This window comes from Sorex fumeus, unplaced genomic scaffold (genome assembly GCF_029834395.1).
Source record: "Sorex fumeus unplaced genomic scaffold, SorFum_2.1 ptg000128l, whole genome shotgun sequence".
Taxonomy (NCBI): domain Eukaryota; kingdom Metazoa; phylum Chordata; class Mammalia; order Eulipotyphla; family Soricidae; genus Sorex; species Sorex fumeus.
Window position 1 is genome coordinate 51,886,523 of NW_026606185.1, and position 20,242 is coordinate 51,906,764.

General features: G+C 54.9%; 1 protein-coding gene across 2 annotated transcripts in view; it reads right to left on the reverse strand.

Moving 5' to 3' along the window:
• Positions 1-20,242, reverse strand: part of MYO5B (myosin VB) — a 194,338-nt gene that overhangs the window by 49,623 nt on the left and 124,473 nt on the right. For both annotated transcript variants that reach the window (XM_056138147.1, XM_056138146.1), the window contains exons 9-13: positions 18,651-18,760; positions 11,537-11,802; positions 5,849-5,930; positions 5,008-5,148; positions 318-440 (exon numbers count right to left, since the gene is read on the reverse strand). In XM_056138147.1, coding sequence (XP_055994122.1) covers positions 318-440; positions 5,008-5,148; positions 5,849-5,930; positions 11,537-11,802; positions 18,651-18,760 — 722 coding nt within the window. The remainder of the gene's footprint in view (positions 1-317; positions 441-5,007; positions 5,149-5,848; positions 5,931-11,536; positions 11,803-18,650; positions 18,761-20,242) is intronic.

Below are 20,242 nucleotides of genomic sequence, written 5' to 3' on the forward strand. Positions count from 1 at the left end.
AAAGGTCCCAGGCATGCCCCAGTGCCAGGAAAGGGTCCTTTCCCCTGCTCCCCAAGTTCCTTCTCTCCTTGCTCCCTGTCCGCTGCTCTGTTCCCAGGACAGAGACCCTCCCCTTGGAATTTGTGAAATGTTTGGCTGGGAAGTGGCGACTCTGCAGGGTCCTGCCAAGTGGGAAGTGTGTAGGGGTGCCCCGGTGACAGCAGGGAGAGAGAGAGAAGGGGACCTCGCCCAGTTGACATCAGGCCACTTGCAAGTGAAATGGATGGACATGGCACCTTGAGCCCCATACCCCACCCATGCCCCCGACGGCAGCCCACCTTGTCGGCGAAGTGGATGACGATGAAGGAGGTGTTGGACATGCGGGGTTTCTGGAAGTGCTGGCTTGCCGCGTGTCGGTCATACAGCTTCTGAGCCCAGTTCTGGTCAGTCCCTTTGGGCACCTGTGGAAGCACAGAAAGGGGTGTCACGGCCGAGGACACCAACCTAGTAGGCAGGTGATGTCCAGAGGCTGGATTCTGTCTTCCCCCCCCCCCCCCCCCCCGCCGCGTGATCCTAATTGATGGATGACATGAGGCCAGACGAAAACGTGGATGCAGGAGCCAGTGAGGCAGCCGGGGGTGGGCAGAGGGGGGGAGGGTCAGAGGGGGGGAGCGGCTGGCACGTGAGGTCACACCAGCAGAGCAGAATGAGCTGAAGAGGCTCCCTGCTCTGGACCGGCCCGCGGCCCAGTGGCCCATGCATGACATGTCCACCTCCTCTGCCAGCTCCTGGGACATACTCACTCCCCATCCCTGCCCGGATTATTTCCTCCCCACGAGTGACCACCCCATGCCAGCTGCCCCATCCTCCAGCCCTGCCCTGACCACCAGAGTTCGCTGTGGAATTCCACACCAGTGAGTCTTCACACTCGCTCTCCAGGCCACCCAATAAGGAGTTGGTCTTGATGTTTCTGTGCCACCCATCTGCCCAAAATTTGGGAATTTGGTTCTGGTAACCCAGAAGATACTAAGTGATAGTTGCACTAGCAACAACTGGGGTCCAAGCCACGAACTCTAGTCTCCATGCTCCAGCCCAGGGTAGTTTTTGATGGCGGTCACACTTCTCCAAGAGTTCTGCAGGGGGCCCTTTCAATGTCCGTATTGACAGCTTTGAATGTCCCAAAACAAGGAAGAAGAGAGCTTCTGTATGACCCAGTGATTCTACTTCTTCGCATCTTGCCCAAGAACACAAAAGCACCAGTTAAAAAAGATGCATCTCTACCTATGATCACTGCAGGGCTAAGTACAATAGCCAGGAGACACAAAGAACCGAAATGCCCAATGACAGATGCACGGACAACAAAGCAGAAATACACATGTGCAATGGAATACTACACAGCTGTGAAAAAAGATGAAATCATGCACTTCGCTGCAACCTGGACGGAACAGGAAGGCCTAGTGTTTCACGAAATACGTCAAAGGGGGAAGGAGAAATATGGATGATCTCAGTTGTCTGTGGTATAGAGAGAAACAAAACGAGGGAATGGAAGAGACTGAACGACGGTGGATTCTTGGTCTGGGACCACACAACTGAGATGACCAAGCAGTGGGAGTGCAGGGCTGGGGGAGGAAGCTGGGAATCAAGGGACATATGAGCACGCTCTGGACGAGGGCCTTGGGTACGCTGGTGGTGGTGAGGGTGCATTAACTATACAACATAAACATAAATGTGTTTGTTTGTTTTGCTTTCTGGATCACACCCAGCAATGCTCAGGGGTTGTTCCTGGCTCTGCACTCAGGAATCACTCCTGGCGGTGCTCGGGGGACCATATGGGATGCTGGGAATTAAACCTGGGTTGGCCACATGCAAGGCAAATGCCCTACCTACTGTGCTATCGCTCCAGCCCCAGTTTGGTCTTTTTTTTTTTTTTGCCTTTTCAAGTTTCTATTTTTATACAACTTTTGGGCGTATTAAAACAAAAAGCAGGGGCAATAGCACAGTGTATAGGGCGTTTACCTTGCAAACATGGGTTCAAAACCCAGCATCCCATATGGTCCACCAGTGCACTGCCAGGAGAAATTCCTGAGTGCAGAGCCAGGACTAACCCTTGAGCATCTCCAGGTGTGACCCAAAAAAGTCAAAAAGAAAAAGCATAATTACCATTAATTACAAAGGACAAAAGCAGAACTAAGATAATGCACAAATTATTTCAGCCTGGAAAGCAGGTCATCAACAATATAAATGTTCTAATATGTGCTCATTTAGGTATTTTACATTTATTTCTTTTTCTTTTTCTTTTCTTTTCTTTTGGTCCCTTTGAACAGGATATCCCAGCATGAAAAGGTAAATGTTCTATGAAGGACACTCCCCTGAAAAGCCCATAATCATTAACACTATAGTAACCGTGTCACCTGAACGAGAATAAGGACAGAAATTAAAAGAGAAAAGTGGAAAAGTGGCTCCCTAGGCTCAGGGCGGACAGAACAGAGCAACGAGCCACTGCGTGTGATGCTCCAGGGGACATGCACACGAGGCCTCCCCTCCGGGGGAAGATGCTCCCCCAACCATCCTGGGGGCCACACCCGACAGTCTTAAGGGATTACTCCTGGCTCGGCACTCAGGAATCATTTCTGAAAGTGCTCCGGGAACCACAGGGGGTGCCAGGGATCGAACCCAAGTTGGTTGTGTGCAGGGCAAGCGCCCTCCCCGCTGTACTATCACACTCTCACCTTTCCCCCCATCTCCGTCCCTCCACCACCACCCTGAACCCTCCTCATTCATGGCGAAGACCGCAGGGCCTTCACTGTTCCCCCTGCAGCCAACACTGGCCCTGCCTAAAGGTGACCCCTGCACCAGGCATCACTTTTCCACTGGCCTCATTTGGTAAAAGAATAAAAGCAGCACCACGAAGAAACTGCTGACACCCTTTGCTGAACTTCTCAGGGACTCCGCAGGTGTGCAGCTTTCTCAAGATCCCTTCGGTGTGACCACCACCGAGCATCCAGGGCTAAGTGCCAGAGAAAAAGCCAAGAAAAGAAAAACTTTTCCCTGAGGGCAGCAATTAATTGTATTGGGCAGACGAAATAAAGAAAATTTAATTCAGCATCTTTGAAAGAGATTCTGCCTCAAATTCATCTCCAAGACTCCTATGTTTAGAAACACCGGGGATGGGGAGGAAGGGGGAGGCGGGCTGGGGGAGAAGGGGAGGGGACTATGCCAGGAGGCAAAGTAAGGGTTTGGGGCACACAGGATCACGCACAGAAGAACGGGGGCAGAGCAGGACATGGGGCCAAGTTGACACATGTGTTCCCCCATCACGAGGCACAGCCCAATCCCCTCCTCTGTGGGAAAGGAAGGAACATACTACAGGGATCAACCAGAGAGCTCGCATGGGAGTCATGGTGCATGTGTGCACACAATAAACACACGGGTTAGATCCTGGACATCACATACGGTTCCCTGAGCCCCACCGGGAGTGATCCCTGAGCTCAGAGCCAAGAGTGAGGACCTGAGCACTGCTGGGTATGGGCAGCCCCACAGTAAAATAGGAATAAAGATGGTAAGGGGATAAGAAATGGCCAGACACAACAGCACCTGAGATCTGGTCTACGGAACCGAGCCTACCAGGGTGGCAGGCAGAGGGCGGGTGGGAGGGGTGGGCGCTGAAGGGCTGTGGACCTGGCGGAGGGTATGGCTCTGGGACCGAGCATGCGTGAAAGCCTATCATGAACAGCACTGGACATCACAGTGCCTCAAACTAAATGGAAAAAAACAAAAGCAAGCGAGTGAAAACCAAAGAACTGGGGCCAGTGTAATAATATAGCAGCTAAGGCACCTGCCTTGCATGCAGTTAAAACCAGGTTCCATTCCTGACACTCCACATGCCCCCCCCCACCCCCGCCCCACTGGCCCGCCAGGAGTGACCTCTGAGTGCACAGAGCACTGCTGGGTATGGCCCACTCCACCTCACCTTGACCCCAAAAGAGAAGAAAAGAGAAATATTGAATAAAAAAATGCTCAGACTTGGAGTTGAAAAGACTGGAAAATAAATTAGAAGAGAAAGCAACTTCCCAGCCAGGGAAAAACTTAGTATAGGATTAAAGTTAAGTAGCACTGCAGCTCTGTCCTCCCGTTGTTCATCAATTTGCTCGAGAAGGCCGAGTAACGTCTCCATTGTGAGACTTGTTGTTACTGTGTTTGGCATATCGAATACGTCACGGGTAGCTTGCCAGGCTTTGCCATGCAGGCAATATATTCTCGGTAGCTTGCCGGGCTCTCTGAGAGGGGCAGAACAATTGAACCCGGGTCGGCCGGGTTAGTTGCGTGCAAGGCAAATGCCCTACCTGCTGGGCTATCACTCAGCCCCAAAGTTAAGTATAGCTTGTTTTTTGTAGAGTTTTTATAAGAAAACTGGGCCTTTGTGCTTCTTACCAAACAGACTCTCCAAGGACTCCCCTCTGCTTCCCAGAGATGTCTTATTAATTTAGAGCCCGTTTGTGTTGCTAAGATAAGATTAACATCTCTCATTCCGGCTTGGGCTGGTGAGGGCTGTCCATTTATTTAAGACCTCTTAGGTTATATATTTGACTAGAAGCCCACATCCTGCCCTGTTCTCTCTTAGTCTCCTGTCACCCCAAGGTGCTCAGGGCTTAATTCTGGCTCTGAGCTTAGGGATCACTCCCGGCCAGCTCAGGGGAACCACACGTGGTGCTGGGGATGGAACCCAGGATAGCCCCAAGCAAGCAAGTACCCTACGTGCTGTCCTATGGCTCTGGTCCCTACTGGGCACAAACATCGAAGAACCTGGGAACCATGGACGAACACAGAGACCCACGGCCCTCGCTCCTGCATCACCCACATCCATATTGGGAAGGCGAGCACCAGCAAAGCCATGGCGTCTAAGCAGCGGGACCTTGCCCTGCACAAGCCAAGCAGCAAAGCTTCTCCCATGCACTAGAGACAGGAGGTGGCAGGTGACACACGTGCTCCCCGTGCAGCTGTCTCTAGCCCTGGTGCCCAGCAGTTCACCTTGCACTCTTCATCCAGCAGGTCCAAGATGCCCAGCTTGGCCTCGATGAGGTCGATGCAGGGCTGGTTGTCGTAGAAATCAATCAGAGTCCAAGGGATCTGCTCCTTCATGTACTCTTCCTGCTCCAGTTTGAAGACGTGCTGGGGGGAAGAAGTCAGAGGCTGGGGCTAGTGGCCTGCAGTCACGCCCCAACCTTCACCTCCCCAGCCCGCTGGCCCCGGGAGGTCCAAGTCCTGGAGGATGAGAAGTGCCCCCACCAGAACAGGTTCGGGCACCAATGCCACAGTCAGGATTGCAGATTGGCGTGTTGGCGCGGCACTCGGATGTGGCTTAAGTGACGCACGTTGCAATGGCAACATCTTAAAGATGGACTCACTTGAAGGCTCCCCACATGCTTGGAGTCATCACCTCACTGCTGCCCCCTCCTCACCCCCACCCCCACAGCAGGAAGGCTTGTATCTGGTTGGAAACTGCTGAGACCCTTGAAGGTCAGGTATGGGTCGAGGGAGCAAAAATCCAAAGGAGGCACCTCCTCCCTCTTGGCCCGGCTACCCCATTTGGATAAGCTCCTGGCCAGTGATGAGTGCCTCCCTAGAGCAAGGGCACCCCAGGAAACCCAGTGCAGAGCGGGACTCGAGACCTCTAAGTTGGGAAGAAGACAACTGAGCTGACTCCTGCAGGAAGTGAGTGCGTGGGCGCCTGACCTGCGCAGCCCTGGCCTCCCAGGGCCCCAAATGGCCCTGACCCACACCACCAGCCCCAGCCCACCCAGATGCGGACCACTCAGACCCTGACCCGCCCAGACACAGACCCCGCCCTCCCCCCCCGCCCTCAGCCTACCGAGTTGAACTGCTGCTGGAGCTTCTCGTTGGCATAGTTGATGCAGAACTGCTCAAAGCTGTTGACCTCAAAGGTTTCGAACCTGCAGAATGGAAGAGAGGACCCAGTAAGAGCCGGCTTCTTCTACCCAAGGGGCTGGCCAGGGACTGGCTCCTGAGGGGCAGAGAAGTCCCAGATTCTGTCTCTGGAATCCCAGGACTACCACAGCCAGTGTCCATCTGGACGACCCAGCTGAATGGGAGGAGCAAGACTATCACTCTTGCTTCTAACGTAGAAGAGGCCCTGAAGGAGACTGCTCAGGAAAAGTGGGTGTAGAAATGAGTGCCCGCGATTCTCTCCTGCCTCTTGCCCCCTGTTTCACTACTGGGAGGTTCCTTTCAGAGGCCTACACCGCAGAAGTCATCCGGACTAAGTGCAGAACATGCCTCGGGCCTCTTGAGCTTGGCAGCCTTCACTTTTAATGGTGCATCCGGCTGCTCTGATGGGCCCTGCAAGCACCTCTCCCTGGGCATATTCTCTCTTTTTTTTATTTTTATTTTTATTATTATTATTATTAGTGAAACACCATGAGATACAGTTGTAGACTTACAAACTTTTGTGCTTGGGTTTAAGTTATACAATGATCAAGTACTCATCCCTCCACCAGTGCCCATTCCCCACCTCCAATGATCCTAGTAGCCCTCCCACCCCCACAGCCCATCCTACCCACCCCACCCCACCCCACCCCGCCTCTGTGGCAGGGCATTTCCTTTTGCTCAGTCTTTCCCTTAGGGTGTCGTAGTTTGCAACAGAAGTTTTGAGTGGCCATCGTGTTCAGTCTATAGTCTACTTTCAGCACTCATCTCGCATCCCAAGCAAGTCCTCCAAACATCCTTTGCTTGTTGTTTCCTTCTCTATCTGAGCTGCCTTTTCCCCCAGCATGTGAGGCCGGCTTCCAAGCTCCTGGTACTTATCTCAATTATTCTTGGGTGTTCGACCTGGGGTGTCCCTGGGCATGTTCTTGGTTGTTCTATCACCCCCAGAGATGCTCAGGGCTGACTTCTTGTTCTGAGCTCACGGAATATACTCCTGGCAGGGACTGCAGTGAGATGCCAGGCATGGAACCTGGGCAAGCACTCTACCCTCTGTGCGATCGATCTCTCTGGCCCCTGAGATCACATTCTTGACCAAAGAGTAGAAATGTGACTTAAAACAGCAAGAAAAAACTCTTATAAGGCTGTGGGCCAGTGGGCAGCCTTCCTGGAAGAGGTGGTGTCTGTGCACGAGGAGAGCAGAGAGTGGGGGCATTGTGGGGGGCCAGAGCAGCCTCCCCTCTCCCCCAAACAACAACCTTCCACACACACCCCCCCAGCCACTGAGCACTCCCAGCCTCAAGAAACACAATGTCCCTCCTTTCACAAAGACCACCACACCCTCACTGCCAGTCTCAGAGGAAATACCGGAGCAAGGCCCAGTGGGGCTGGGCTGGGAATGGTTTGAGCAGAGGGTAAGGCACAAATCAGCCGCATGGAGGAAAGCACCTGGCGAGCAAATAGCCTTGAACATATTGTTCCTACAACACTCCAGGCGGAGGACGAGTTCTGGGCACATAAAAAATGATCCAAGACAGAGTCCCAGTGGAGCTGCAGACCAGTCCCCGCAGGGCAAGGCCTGTACCCGCTGGTCACTCAGCTTGGTAGGTGCCCTCCTAGGCCAGAGGAGGCGGGGGGGGGGGTGCTGTCCTACCCTCTAACACCCCCTTCCTTTCCCCACCCCACTGCACCCAGGGTGGGTTGCCAACAACCACTAAGTCCCAGAGGAAATGTCATCAACCAAACTTAGAAGGCCCCTGAAAGAGGCAGTCTCGCCCTTGGCCCCGGGCCTGGGAAGTGACTGTGTTTGCAGAGCTCGTACTGAGCCCCACCGAGGAAGGATTTCAGGATCTCCCACTTGTCATTTTTTGAAGGTTTACAATGCCAGTGCTCTACAAAGAACATTCTCATTAATTTGAGATGGTCTGAAATTAGCTCATAATTTCCTTATTCCTAAGATATTATCTGGAAACAATTCCTCTGCTGGCCAAGGGTAATTACCGCCATGCCGGAGGGCCAGAGATGAATGAGGGGCTGGGGAGGCCTGGGGAATGTCGGGGATGAACGGAGTCAGGAAGAGAGGAAGCCCTCCCCATTCCAGCCTCGTCATATGCAGAGTGATTCTTCCCATCAGCCAAGATAACTTTTAAAAATAAACACAATGGATCTGTTTAGCGTTCACAGCATTAAAACGTCATAAACGGAATTTATACACATAAGGAATTGGATTCCTCCCGGAAAATCAATGCTGAGCGTTAAAGACCCCAGAGTCCATGGGCGGGAGGAAGGTCAAACCACAGAAGCAGCCTTGGGGTTGGGGATATAACTCACACAGGTAGAATGCAGGCTCTGTGTGTCTGAGTCTCTGGACTCCATCCCCAGCAGCCCCCAGTCCCCCAACCCTCCATGCCACCTCACCCCCCTCTCGTCTCTTCCCTTCCCCCCACCCCCCACCCCCGCTGAATCCTGAGGTTCTTATTTGCAGGGAAGACAATTTTCACCTCTACTTTGATTTCCTTTGATCTTCAAAATGAAACAGAGCACATGATTTCCTTCCACCTTAATCTCTGAGTATAGTCATGGCCAGAACAGGCCTTTAAAAACCAGGGGGTACTGTTGGGAAGTGATGCTGCGACCCCAAGCAGCTCCCAGTCACTGCACGCTCATCGCTCATCGTTAATGCCCGGCACTCTCTCTCCTGAGCAGAGCTGCCAGGGGCAGGGATGCTTGCAAGGCGAGAAAGTGCCTCCCCCCCCACCCCCCCGGAACCTGGATGGACAGATGGGACTCTCAGAGCTCAGTGCTGTCTGCACACAGAACCAGCGGGGCCCCTCTGCCTTTGCACAGAAAGTGGAGTGGACAGACATGGGGCAGGGGGCGGCCGGGGAGCAGGGCTTCTGCGGGACACGGGGCGGCCATCAGGCTAGTCCTATCTGGATCTCTGTCCCCAAGCTCCTGGAACCTCACATGAGCATCCGTGAACTGTCAGGGACATCAACCCCTCGGCCCTCAACTTAGCTATGTGGGATGTGGCTGCATCAGAGAGGTCAGACTCTGGTTCCCACCCAGACGCTTCTCTCGATGCAGTCTATGCCCCAGCCAGGAATGATCATCTCTTGCGGCCCTAGTTTCTATTCCAGGGAGCCGGGGGGAGCCCCCACCACTTAGAAGTGGGTGGAGGTTGGCGGACAGAAGCACACCACTCATGGCAGTGCCCCCTGTCCATCGGTCACTGCCCTGAGATGCGGGAGGGTGGCAAAGGGCAGCCTGCCATAGCTTGATCCCAGCACCACACGGTGCCCTGAGCACTGCCCAGGGTGGCACGGGCGGTCTCCAGCTCTGCCAGTTCCAAACACTGGACAGCTGGGACCACACAGCTGGGCTGGGTCAAGCTGGGAGTGACCCTCAGGCTTCTGGAAGCACCGTCCCCTGCTCCTGCCAACTCCAACCACAGAGGGCCCAGACTAGTGTGGGTTTGTGCGGGAAGGTCTGGGCAGATTCCAGAACCACTGGAGGAGGTGGCACGAGAGCCCCAGACTGACCCGATCCTGCATCTGATCTGACACCGCCTAGAGGACAGTGTGGGCACCGCCTTGAACGCAGGACAAGGAACCCCGCACCCCGTCTCCTCTCTGCCGGTGGAGACAGAGGCGCTTTCTCAGTGGGGACATGCTGGGTCGTGGCTGGAGATGGTGAGTGCACGCCTGACTGGGGACAGCACCAATAAAGGACACACGGCCTGGAGCGAGGCAGGTGGGGTACAACCCCCCCCACAACACACACACACACACACACACACACACGTGCTCCTCCATGGCCCCTCAAGGAGTCAGGGTTCTTTGAGGAGCTCAGGCCATGGCAGGTGGAGGGCAACATTCAGGTCAGCCACGGGAGGTAGGGGCCTCTAGATCTGTGGACAAGGATGCCGCTCACACGTGGACAGGCCAACCCTGACATCATCGTGGGGTAGCAGGGGTCTCAGGGAAAATCCACTCAACTATGACACATGGACAGTGAAAATGTGACATTCCTGCAGGCCCAAGGACGGCTCCGATGCTGCTGCCCGCGGTTCAGCCTGAGGCCCCCTCCTGTGAGCCAAGCGTGCCCAAGTACCTGAGCAGCACACGTGGCGCTCGGTGACCGGGGCGGGCCACGTGCATGCCCAAAATAGTTGCCCTATTTCAACACGCTGAGTAAGAGCGACCCCGAGCCCCCAAGTCCCCCTCCCCCGGGGACTCAGAAGCTGACTCCCCCTGCACAGCACAGATCACTGATCCAGGGTTTCTGCAGCACCAGGCAGCTGGGGACTGCACCCACTGGTACCCCCTGGGGTGGCTGGAGGGCGCTGGGCAGAAAGCTGGACTCTGTCCAGGTCTAATCTAAGAAGGTGACACAGGAGGGCAGTATTCCGGCAAATGCAATTCTCTGGAGATATTCACAGCACAGGGGAAAAACTGGGCACTAGCTAACTGCCGTGAGCCGGGCTGCTCACCCCAAGAGCACAGACTGCTCCAGGTCCGGTGCTCGGAGCCCAGCAGGAGCCCAGCGTGGAGCGCATGCAGCCAGGACAAAGGGACAGCCCCTGTCTACTCCCAGAGCCACCCAGAGGGGACGCCCCACGTCCCCGGCAATGCTCACCTCCCGGTAGTCCTTACACCCTAAGGTGCTTCCCCTGTGCTTCTCAGACACCCTTTCCCTGGCTGTGCCTACCCGCCCCCTCCGGTCCCCCAGCTCAGCTAGCACCAAGTCGACCCCCCCGAGCTTCTCAGTGCTCTCTGCAGGTCCTTTGGTGCCACGGTCTGATGACCCTCTCCAGTCATCACCTCTACCTCCTAGGTCAATTCAGAGGAGGCCCGGGGGAGCCAGGCGGTGGGGCTGGGACCAGCACAGTTGCCACCACATGTGTTGCCTCCCCTGACCCTTCAACAGCTGCTGCCCACCCACCTCCCCGCTCTCCCCAATGTGCAGACAGAAGCCGCAGCACTAAAAGCACTGAAAACAAAACACAACACATCACGGGGCTGGGGGAGGTGATGAGTGAGGCGCACACACAATAGGGACCAGAGACGGTTCCACGGTCGAAGGCCCCGAGGTTGCGCCCTGGCACCACAAGGGGCCCCAGGACCGCAGGACCCGACCACTGAACTCTCCTGCCTGACGAGCCCGGGATGGCAAGGGGTGACCCCCAGGTGCTTGGAAGCAGCCCCTAAAATAATGACACAAGATGGAAGTATAAAACCCAAATCTGTTCTAGTCTGATAAGACTTTCCATGTTTTTTGTTTGTTTTACTTTTTGGGTCACAGCTGGCGAGACTCAGGGGTTAAGTCCTGGCTCTGCACTACTCAGGAATTACTCCTGGTGTTGCTCAGGGGACCATATGGGATGCCAGGGATCGAACCCAGGCCAGCCGCATGCAAGGCAAATGCTCTCCCTGCTGTACCCACGATACTATCACTCCGGCCCAAGACTTTCTCATTGGAGAAGACATTTTCCTCTCTAAGCCTCAGTTTCCCGGGGTGGGGGGAGGGACGGAAGGGAGAAAGACTGACTCAGCGGGGAGCCGCTGGTGTCCTGATGGGTCACGCGTGCCCCTCCTTGGGCTGTCTCTGGGCCTACCCGTAGATGTCCAGGACCCCGATGAAGGCGTGTTGCTTGAGGGTGCTGCGCAGGGCCTCGTTCACCTGCTCCACGATCCAGCCGAACAGCTGTGCGTACAGGTGCTTGGCCAGGGCGTCGCGCGCGTTGACCACCTGCTGCAGGGACATGGTCTTCACGTAGGTCTCCGCCGTGGTCACCAGCTTGCGGTGGCACAGCCAGTGCTTCATCTGCGACTGCTCCACGCCCAGCAGGCGGCAGAAGGTGTCCAGGTGTTCATCCTGGGGCTGCAGGAGACACGTCAGGGACGGGGGGTCAGGAGAGGGCGGGAGGACCCCACCCCTGCCGCATCCCCACCCCTGCGGCTAGCGGGAAGACAGGCCCCCATTCCCGGCCTCCCCAGCAACCCCCGCCCCCAACACACACGCTCACCCTGCTAAGTGGACAGGGCAGTGGCGGGCCCAGAGAAAGAGCACAGTGGGCAGGGCGCCTGCCTTACATGGAGCACCTGAGCCCTGACAGGGCCCTGAGCACGGAGCCCGGAGAAAGCCCGGAGCACCTTCAGGGGTGCCCTCCAAACCAAAAAAAAAACCCAAAGCGTTTCTCACTGGTGAATGGTGAATTCTAGAAAGGGCTTTCTAGAAACACTCTCCACCCTCCGCTTTCCTGCTCCAAGGCCAGTGAGCTGCAGAGCACTGGCAGGGGAGGACCCAGAGAGGGAACTGGTGCTAGGGAGAAACCATGAAGAGAAAGGAGCCAGAGGCAGCAGAGCCCTCCTGAAGGCTCCTACTCTGACCTGCACCAGCTAGCTGCCTGCTCAGAAGCACCCTGGGGTTCCCCTGGCCAGAATGAACCACAGCAGACAGGGGGTCCAGATAAGCGGGGTGGCGGACGGTGCTGTCTGGAAGCAAACCAGCTTCCAGGCTTGGAAATGCAGGGCCCACCCAAGGACCCCCACACTGTAGCCAAGAGGTGGGATCCAGGTGCAGTTTGTCACCGGCTGCCTGGTGCTGCAGAAACCCCAGGTCTGTGCTGTGCAGGTGCTCAGGATTGAGCCGGTCACTGTGAAACGTCCCAGGTGTCCCTGGGTGACGGAGGAAGGCGTGGGACTCCCCTCCCCTCTTCAGGCTGCTCCATCTCTCCTCTCTCCCGACTTTGCCTAAGTTACCTGCAACCCCCCCCCCCACCTCCCTGGACACCAACTAATGGCACCAACTAGACTGTGCAGAGGTGAGGAGTGGGTGAGCCCTAACAGGAGGTGGGTATCCCTTCGACCCTAAGCTCGTGGGAACGGGGCCTCTTGGCCTCAATGATGCTAAATAACACTCAGCCAAGCTTCACAAGCCATCTTCGTTCTCTTGCCTTTGCTGGGAGGGAGGGAGACACCAAAGGTGGAATATCGGGGAAAAGGCAAACCCCAAGGAACGCACCTGCTCATGAGGACTCGGGAGTGCCAGACTCCCATGCACGCCACGTTTAGAACCGGAAAAAGCAGTTCGCCCAAGTCCCCTGCCTCCCGGCCCCTCCACCATTGGGTAAGAAGCAGAGATTCTTGGAGGTGCCACAGCTCGCCAGGTCCCCTGCCCAACATACCAGTGACCCCTGCACCTTGATCCCATTACAGCAAAGTCCTCATTGGCCATTTGGCCTTTAAGATGTTGACCACCAAATCATGGGGATTTTCAGTCTCTGGAGCGATCCTGGGCCCCATAGGAACCTTCCCTCCCCCAGGCTCCTCTCCTGGTCCCTGTTATTCCTGGGGAGGCCGCATGTGTGGCCCACATACTAACTCGGAGGCTAGGGGGATCCTGTAGAATACACTCTACCACCTCCAAATTGCCCAGCTTTGCTTGGGAGACTCATTCTGGGAGGAGGTGTTGGCCGGGATGCCGGGGAGGGTTTGCTCCACAAACGTGAATACAGATCACAGCAACATCCCCCCCAGCCCACCTCCACCCCGATACTCCTAGGCCATTTGTATCCTCCTACAGACATTTAAAATCCATCTGCTCCCCTAGCCAAAGCAATTACAAGATAATCAGACAGCAGAGTAGGAAGACAGTCCCACCCTGCCTCCTCTCTATGCTGTGGCCAGAGTTTCTCCAGAGCTTGGCGTGCGGAGAGGATGCACTGGACAGAGCGAAGAGCGGAGACAGCTGCGACCCTGCTGACCCTGGCGAGTACCAAGGGAGAGAAATTTGATGGGGCCTTTCGGGAATTTAACGGACCAAAGGACCATGATCTGAAGTCATGTCAAGGGTTACGATTCCCAGGAGAGCTGCCCCGGAACTCGCCTTGGCATCGTGTCCTCTCAGCAGTAGACGCTTTGAGTCAGGCTCCCTGGCCCGGCCAGGAGGCCCCTGGGACTCAGCTGGCCTCGCTCCACAGAAAAGGAGCCGTAGCCGCTCCTCCAGCCCAGGCAACCAAGGCAAGACTCAGGGACAGGGCAGCAAATGCTTCCCCCCCCCAACCCCCCATCATCTGACCCGTCCTTCCAGTTTGTGGCTACTGAGGCTGGGGTCCCTGTGGTGCAGTAGCCTGCGGGCAGCACCCTGTCCCTTCTGCACAGCACCCTGTTCCTTCTGGGCCCCAGCCCTCCTGGGCACAGCCGCATCACCACCAGGAGACAGGTCCAGGAGCTAAGGTGACCACCCAGCACGGGTGGCCCTCTGCCGGTGGTGTGGTCAGCTCCTGCATGTTCCTGACTGCTGATTCAAAACTGGCTCCATGCCGCAGAATCTCCCAACCCCGTGCCAGGCTGTCTTCACCTGAGCACCCTGGAGGAGGGGCGGGTTGAGTCTCCCTCCATGCCCCAAGCAGAGCCCTGGCAGTCGAAAACCTCCAGAACCCAACCACTGCCATGCTCAAGGCCACTCTCCACACGCTCGAACGAGCCTCACCCAAGAGGGGACAAGTCTCATCCAAGATGAGATGAATTTCACGAGAGAGCAGACTGGCAGGAAAACCCAGGTATGCAGGAACCCATGACTAAGACCTCCAAGCCCACTCAGATCGGGACTGGGCCTCCTCCCTCAGCTCCCCAGTTTCCAGGAGCTTGGCAGTCACACCCACAAACTGCCCCCGGTGCCATGTAATCTCATCAACAGCCAAGAGCTGAGAGAGACTACCCAGAGACTACAAACTAAAGCTCCTAGAAGAGACGCCGCAGAATTTTTTGAGCACTCGGCCACGAATCCTCTTATACTCTACCTCACTTACTTATCAAAAGTATCACACATTTGTTTGGTTTCTAACATACTTGCTTGTATTCTCTTACATTCGGGCTGAAATGGCTCCAGAATGAAATATAAGAACCCTCACATACTTCCCTCTTATTGCTTTGGGAAGGTGCTTGGTGGTGGGATTGGTATTTGAATATTATCTGTAATGAACTATTGTGAACTACTTTTATGAAAATAAAATATATAAAAATAGAAAAAAGTTATGACAGAGACTTTAAAAAAAAAACCCAACTGGCTCCAGTGACCCCGCAGTCACGCTCTTGCTCAAATCCACCCGAATCGGGCAGCACCAGGGAGCAGTATGTGGGCCCGAGCCGCCTGAAGGGGGAACAACCTGTCTCTGGCGTCCCAACCCTTTCTGGACACCGTGTCCCCGTGGGCACCCGGGCAGGCAGGCTAAGGGCACACTTCCTGCTCGAAGCAAGGCTGAGGTGCTACAGAACAGAGACGTGCTATGCGGGGCAGGCAGCAAGCCAGCAGAATGCTGCCTGTGGACCAGAATCTGAAGCCAAGCCAGGAGAGGTGGGCGTGGGCATTCACCGGCGTCTGTGTGTCCTGCAGTCTGGGCCCTGGCTGGTGGGGCATGTGGGTCTGTGGGGTTGCCATCTAGACCCAGTGGGGCTTCGGGCTCTGCTCAGTGGGCAGGAGTGGACGCTGCTGCCTAGAGGCCCACTAGGGGATGGACCTTCCCCCTCCTCAGTCTTTCAGCCCCACACTTCCTGCCACTTCTAGGAGGGGCTGGGTCAGGGCTGTGTCTCCAGGTGGGAGGCAGGAGGGAGGCCCATGTTCTAGGGAAACCCAGGACCAGTGGGTGCAGTCCCCAATCACAGAAAACATGAAACTAAGGGCCCGTGGTGCCACTAGGTGCTGATCCTGGACCAGCAGGAGCTGCCATTCAATGCCTGTCCTGTCCCCTCTCCGCAGTGTTCCCCGCCATGCCCTGCTCCCAGCTGCCTACAGCCCTGAGCCAACCCCCCAGGAAGCTGTGTGAGGGACACACGTATGCAGAGAATCACACCTTTGACCTTCTACTTCTTCTCACCTCTGACCTCCTTCCTTCTCACCTCTGACCTCCTACTTCCTTCTCACCTCAATCCCCCAAGAAGCTAGTATGGAGGAGCAGCCCAGCCTAGGGGAGCACTGTCAGTCCTTATCAGACAGGCTCTGATCCCCTCCACAGAACAGACACCCAGGACCCCCCTGGCCCCAGATCTGTCCCTCTCCCAGGTCTCACATCTGCATTGGGCCGAAAGAGCTCAGCCCTTCTCCGGCCATCAACAGCCAGGGCACTGCCCACATGCAGTATGGTCAGCAACATCCCTGGAAACCTGGGTGGCCAAGGCAACAGAGGGCCAGTCAGCGTAGGACCAGGCCAGCCCAGCACAGTGGCCCTCCAGGCAGGACTGAGCAGAGCAGAGCAGAGTAGGGCAGGGAGCCCACCCTCTAAGGACCCCCAATGGGGGGGAACAGGATAGATGAGGATGAGGGTGAGCAGGCGGGCAGCACTGCAGGAGGCGGCGGGCATGGCAGGGAAGCCGGATTCCAGAACCCATGTTTTGGTGCTAAACCAAGACATTAGGATGAGTCTCTGGATGCTACCCTGCAAGCAGGAAGCAGAACCAAGGCCCCACTTCTCACTGAGTGGGCAAGCCCTCACACACCCTCCTAGTCATACATTATCTTGGCAGTACAAGGCAGCAGTTTCCCCCTCTCTTACACATCCTTAATCTGGATTGACCTTCAAGTACCAGCATGAGCCTTCTCTTTGCCCTCTGTGTAACCAACCACAAGGATGTGGGATTACGTCAACCTGTAGAGCCTACTGTCCAGTTCCACATCTTCCTCTGACATTTTTAATCAGAACAGCATAGCTCTGACAGCATAGCTTTGACAAGACAATATATACCCTGATGTTACTTTGAGAATGCTCAGCCTTTAACTGTTTGTACTCTCACTAGTGAGTTTTCACTGTGAAATCATTAGGATGTAACTGATAAAAAAACAGAATAAAAGGTGGCCTCTCTGGCAGTCGCTCTTCGCCTTGAGCCAGAACGAGCTGTGGCCCTCCGTGCTCTCTACATTCCTCTTGCATATTCTATCTTCGTGCCTCTGACCGACTGATAGATCACTTCATGAAACACCCACCTGTGAGGCCTGGGCCCTCCCTGATGGGGGGCGTCTGGGTCTTGCCCCTGCATTTGGTTCATCACACCCTCAGCAGAAGCCTGAGTCCCTTCTGACTCAGAACAGCTTTTGAGTCAGTTCTGGGTACTCGATTGCCCTGGGATTTCCGTGTCCTTCGACACCCTGTCTTATATCACCTGCCTACCCCCCACCCCACCCCCGCAGCCAGGGGAAGAGCCTGAATAACTGTGGCATGAACATGGGGTCATTTGCTCAGCCTTTGAGATTACACAGCCCAGCAAACCAGGGCTAAATAAATGGGTTTTCTCACATGTCTCCAAGTGTGTGTTTCTCTCTCTTCCTGCTGCCATAAATTCGACCCATGTGGCACCGCAGCTGTTCCTTGCCTCCAAGCCGACCCCAGGCAGGAACGCTGCCCTCACAAACAGGTGGTATATGGGGTGTCACACAGAAGGAGGCCCAGGCTCTTAGGACATGTCTCGGATGAGACTCAGATGAAGCAAGTCTTTGGCCAGCAAGAATGGCCCTGCCCTGCCCCCTAGGCACCCACTCTCCTATTCCATCATGCCAAACCCACCCCTAGCCCCGCCACACACACCCTGGACACTAACATCCATGTCCAGCCCCACCATGCCCCTCTCCTACACAGGACCCAGGTGGGGCAACCTCATGAGGCTATAGAGTCTCCCCAAATGCCAGGCCACTTCTCTCAGGGAGAGCAGGTGGGGCTAGGGAAGTGCTGGTGTCAACCCTGACCTCGCCTTCCTCTGCCCAAAGGCTGGTCCAGTCCGGGCTTAGTCTGGGCCAATGACGAGAGGGTGGTTCCTGGTGCAGAAGCCAGCCCCAGAGCTTGGAGGGTTCCTACCTCACAGGGACAAGGCCTGTCCTCATGGGCTCTGCCCCTGGCAGCCAACACAGTATTGCCTCTCTGTGTTAGGGGGTGAGGACACACATTCTCAAGGATTCAGCATCTGTGCTACATGGTCAATCTCCCCACTGCGCCCCCGTCCCCCGTCCTTGGTCACTTCGATGCAAAGCTGTCCTAGCAAAGCTCAACCTTTGTACCTTCCCGAGCCTCTGCCATCATAGACGTCTGTAATAAAGCAGATTCCTCTATTCGAGGCTGGAATAACATGGCCAGCCCAGCTGGACTCCCCCACATCCGCAGGTGGTGGTCGTCTATACCTCCATCCCAGTGCTGACCCCGACATCTTCCCACTGGATGCTGCCATCTGGCACCTGTCTCAGTCAGGGGGCGGCAGAAAGTGAACAGGGAGCAGAATCCAGCACTGACCATGTGTGAATCACAAGCACAGAGTCTTAGTCAAGTCCTGCCCAATTCTGCATTAGCATGATTGCTGCCACAGCCCATCCTGTCCACCCAACAGGGCTGCGGCTGACCCTGCAACCAGCTCCCTGCAGCCGGGACCTCATCACAGAGCTCAGCAAGGACTCGGCCACTGGTCATCCTTTGTAGAAGTCCATGAACCTCACTGGTTTTCCCAATCCATCAAAAAGAATGTCTTGAACAGCCACTAAATTCCCTGCCCCGCAAGATAGAAATTGGATGGCAGCAGATTTGAAAAAAGAGGATGAACGCATTCTTTAAAAAAAATTATTATCAGCAAGGAAACAGGAGCCATAACAGTGAAGAATAAATAACCCAGGAGTGTCCTCCAAGGGCACAGGCCCATTTGTCGCACGGAACCGGACGAGCCGTGTAAACGGCCCTTTTATCTGGGCCTTACCGAGATGCTGCAGGACTCGCCATCACGCTCTGCCTGGATTTCCACGTTTCCGAGGTGCAGGATAGAAGCAATTATCTTAAAAATGCTTATCTGATGGGACTCTCGCACTCCTGCAGGGAGAAAGGGATGAATAACACTCAGTATCCATGACAAGAGAGAAAGGACATTTCATCCTCCTTTAAAGGACTTAAAAAAAAAAAGAGGTTAGGTTGGTTTTTTTTTTCCCCCTTTTTCTGGATCAGTAACTCCTAAAATGATCCAGGCTCCTTACCGAGTAATTGCCACTCACAGCAACAGTTCTTAGGGCAAAGGGGCTTCCTGCACGAGGCAGGAAATCTCCTGGCTGTGATTGTCTTGATCAAACCAGATGGGTCACGCTGCTGTCCCTCCTAACTCTCCCCACGGCAGAGAGGCCATAATCACAGTCTCACGCTGGACTTGCGACAAGATGCTTCGAGGGCGGGCGTTCTTGCCTCTTTCGTTTTTAGAGAATAGTCACTTATCTGCTGTCATTCCCCCCCTACATCAGCACCTACAAACATCTGTGCCACAAATCCAAAGTGCCCGCAGGGGACCAGGAGCAGACACATCCCCTTGGGGGACTCTCAGGGCCAGGAGGGCCAACTGGCGCATGACTGTTCCCGTCCTGCTTCATGACCCTTCAGTAAGGGACGGATGTTCCCACCTGGAATAATGGGGGACCCACTGTGCTGGCAGCAAAGTTCCACAGATCCAAGGCTTGGGTGCCCTCTTAGAATCTGATTTTGCTTTAAGGGGGTATTAGTATAAAACATTTACTATAAAACATTTCATGCTTAAAAACAGGTCACAGAATAAAGAGTAACCACTGGCCTCCGGGAATAATACAACTGTCCTCCAGCTTCTTCCCCAAGGGCACTTTTGGGTTGGGGGCACACACCTGTGGTGCTCAGGGATCATATGGCATGCCAGGGATCTAACCCGGGTCAGTGTGTGCAAAGCCAGGGCCACTGTACTGTCACTTATTTGTAAGTAATTCTTTACGCACTACAAAGGCAGTGACACCACGTACAGGGGAACTGGGTGCTTGGATCAATCAATCAGGTAAGCCACCCAAGTGTCCTGGACAAGATGAAGGCAGACTTTGTAAGCGCTGTGTAACTATGGCTATCGAAGGCCCCGGGACTGGGGATTTACTTTTAAATTATGTAAAAAAATTCAAAAAATAAATACAAAATTTTACAAAGCAATTCTTGCTCTTGCCTCCTTACTGCTTAGCATACAAACTCAAGTATTCATGTACTTCTATAGAAATGTAGAATTATTCCATAGAAACATGATTTTAATTTTTTTAAGGCCAACAGCAGCCAGAGGTTGAGTACTTTAGGCCTATGTCCAGTTAGGGGGTAATTGAATTAAGATAAATAAAAGAAAGCAGGCTAAAGCCACAGGCTGATAAGCCGAGAGCCTGAAGGGTCATTCCCCAGGAGGGAGTAAAGCATGGAGCTTGTGATCATTATTAGGGGTGGGGTCCTGAGCCACAGCCGACAGCTCTCAGGGGCTACTCCTGGCTCTGTGCTCAGGGAGCCACACAATGCCAGGGATGGAACTGG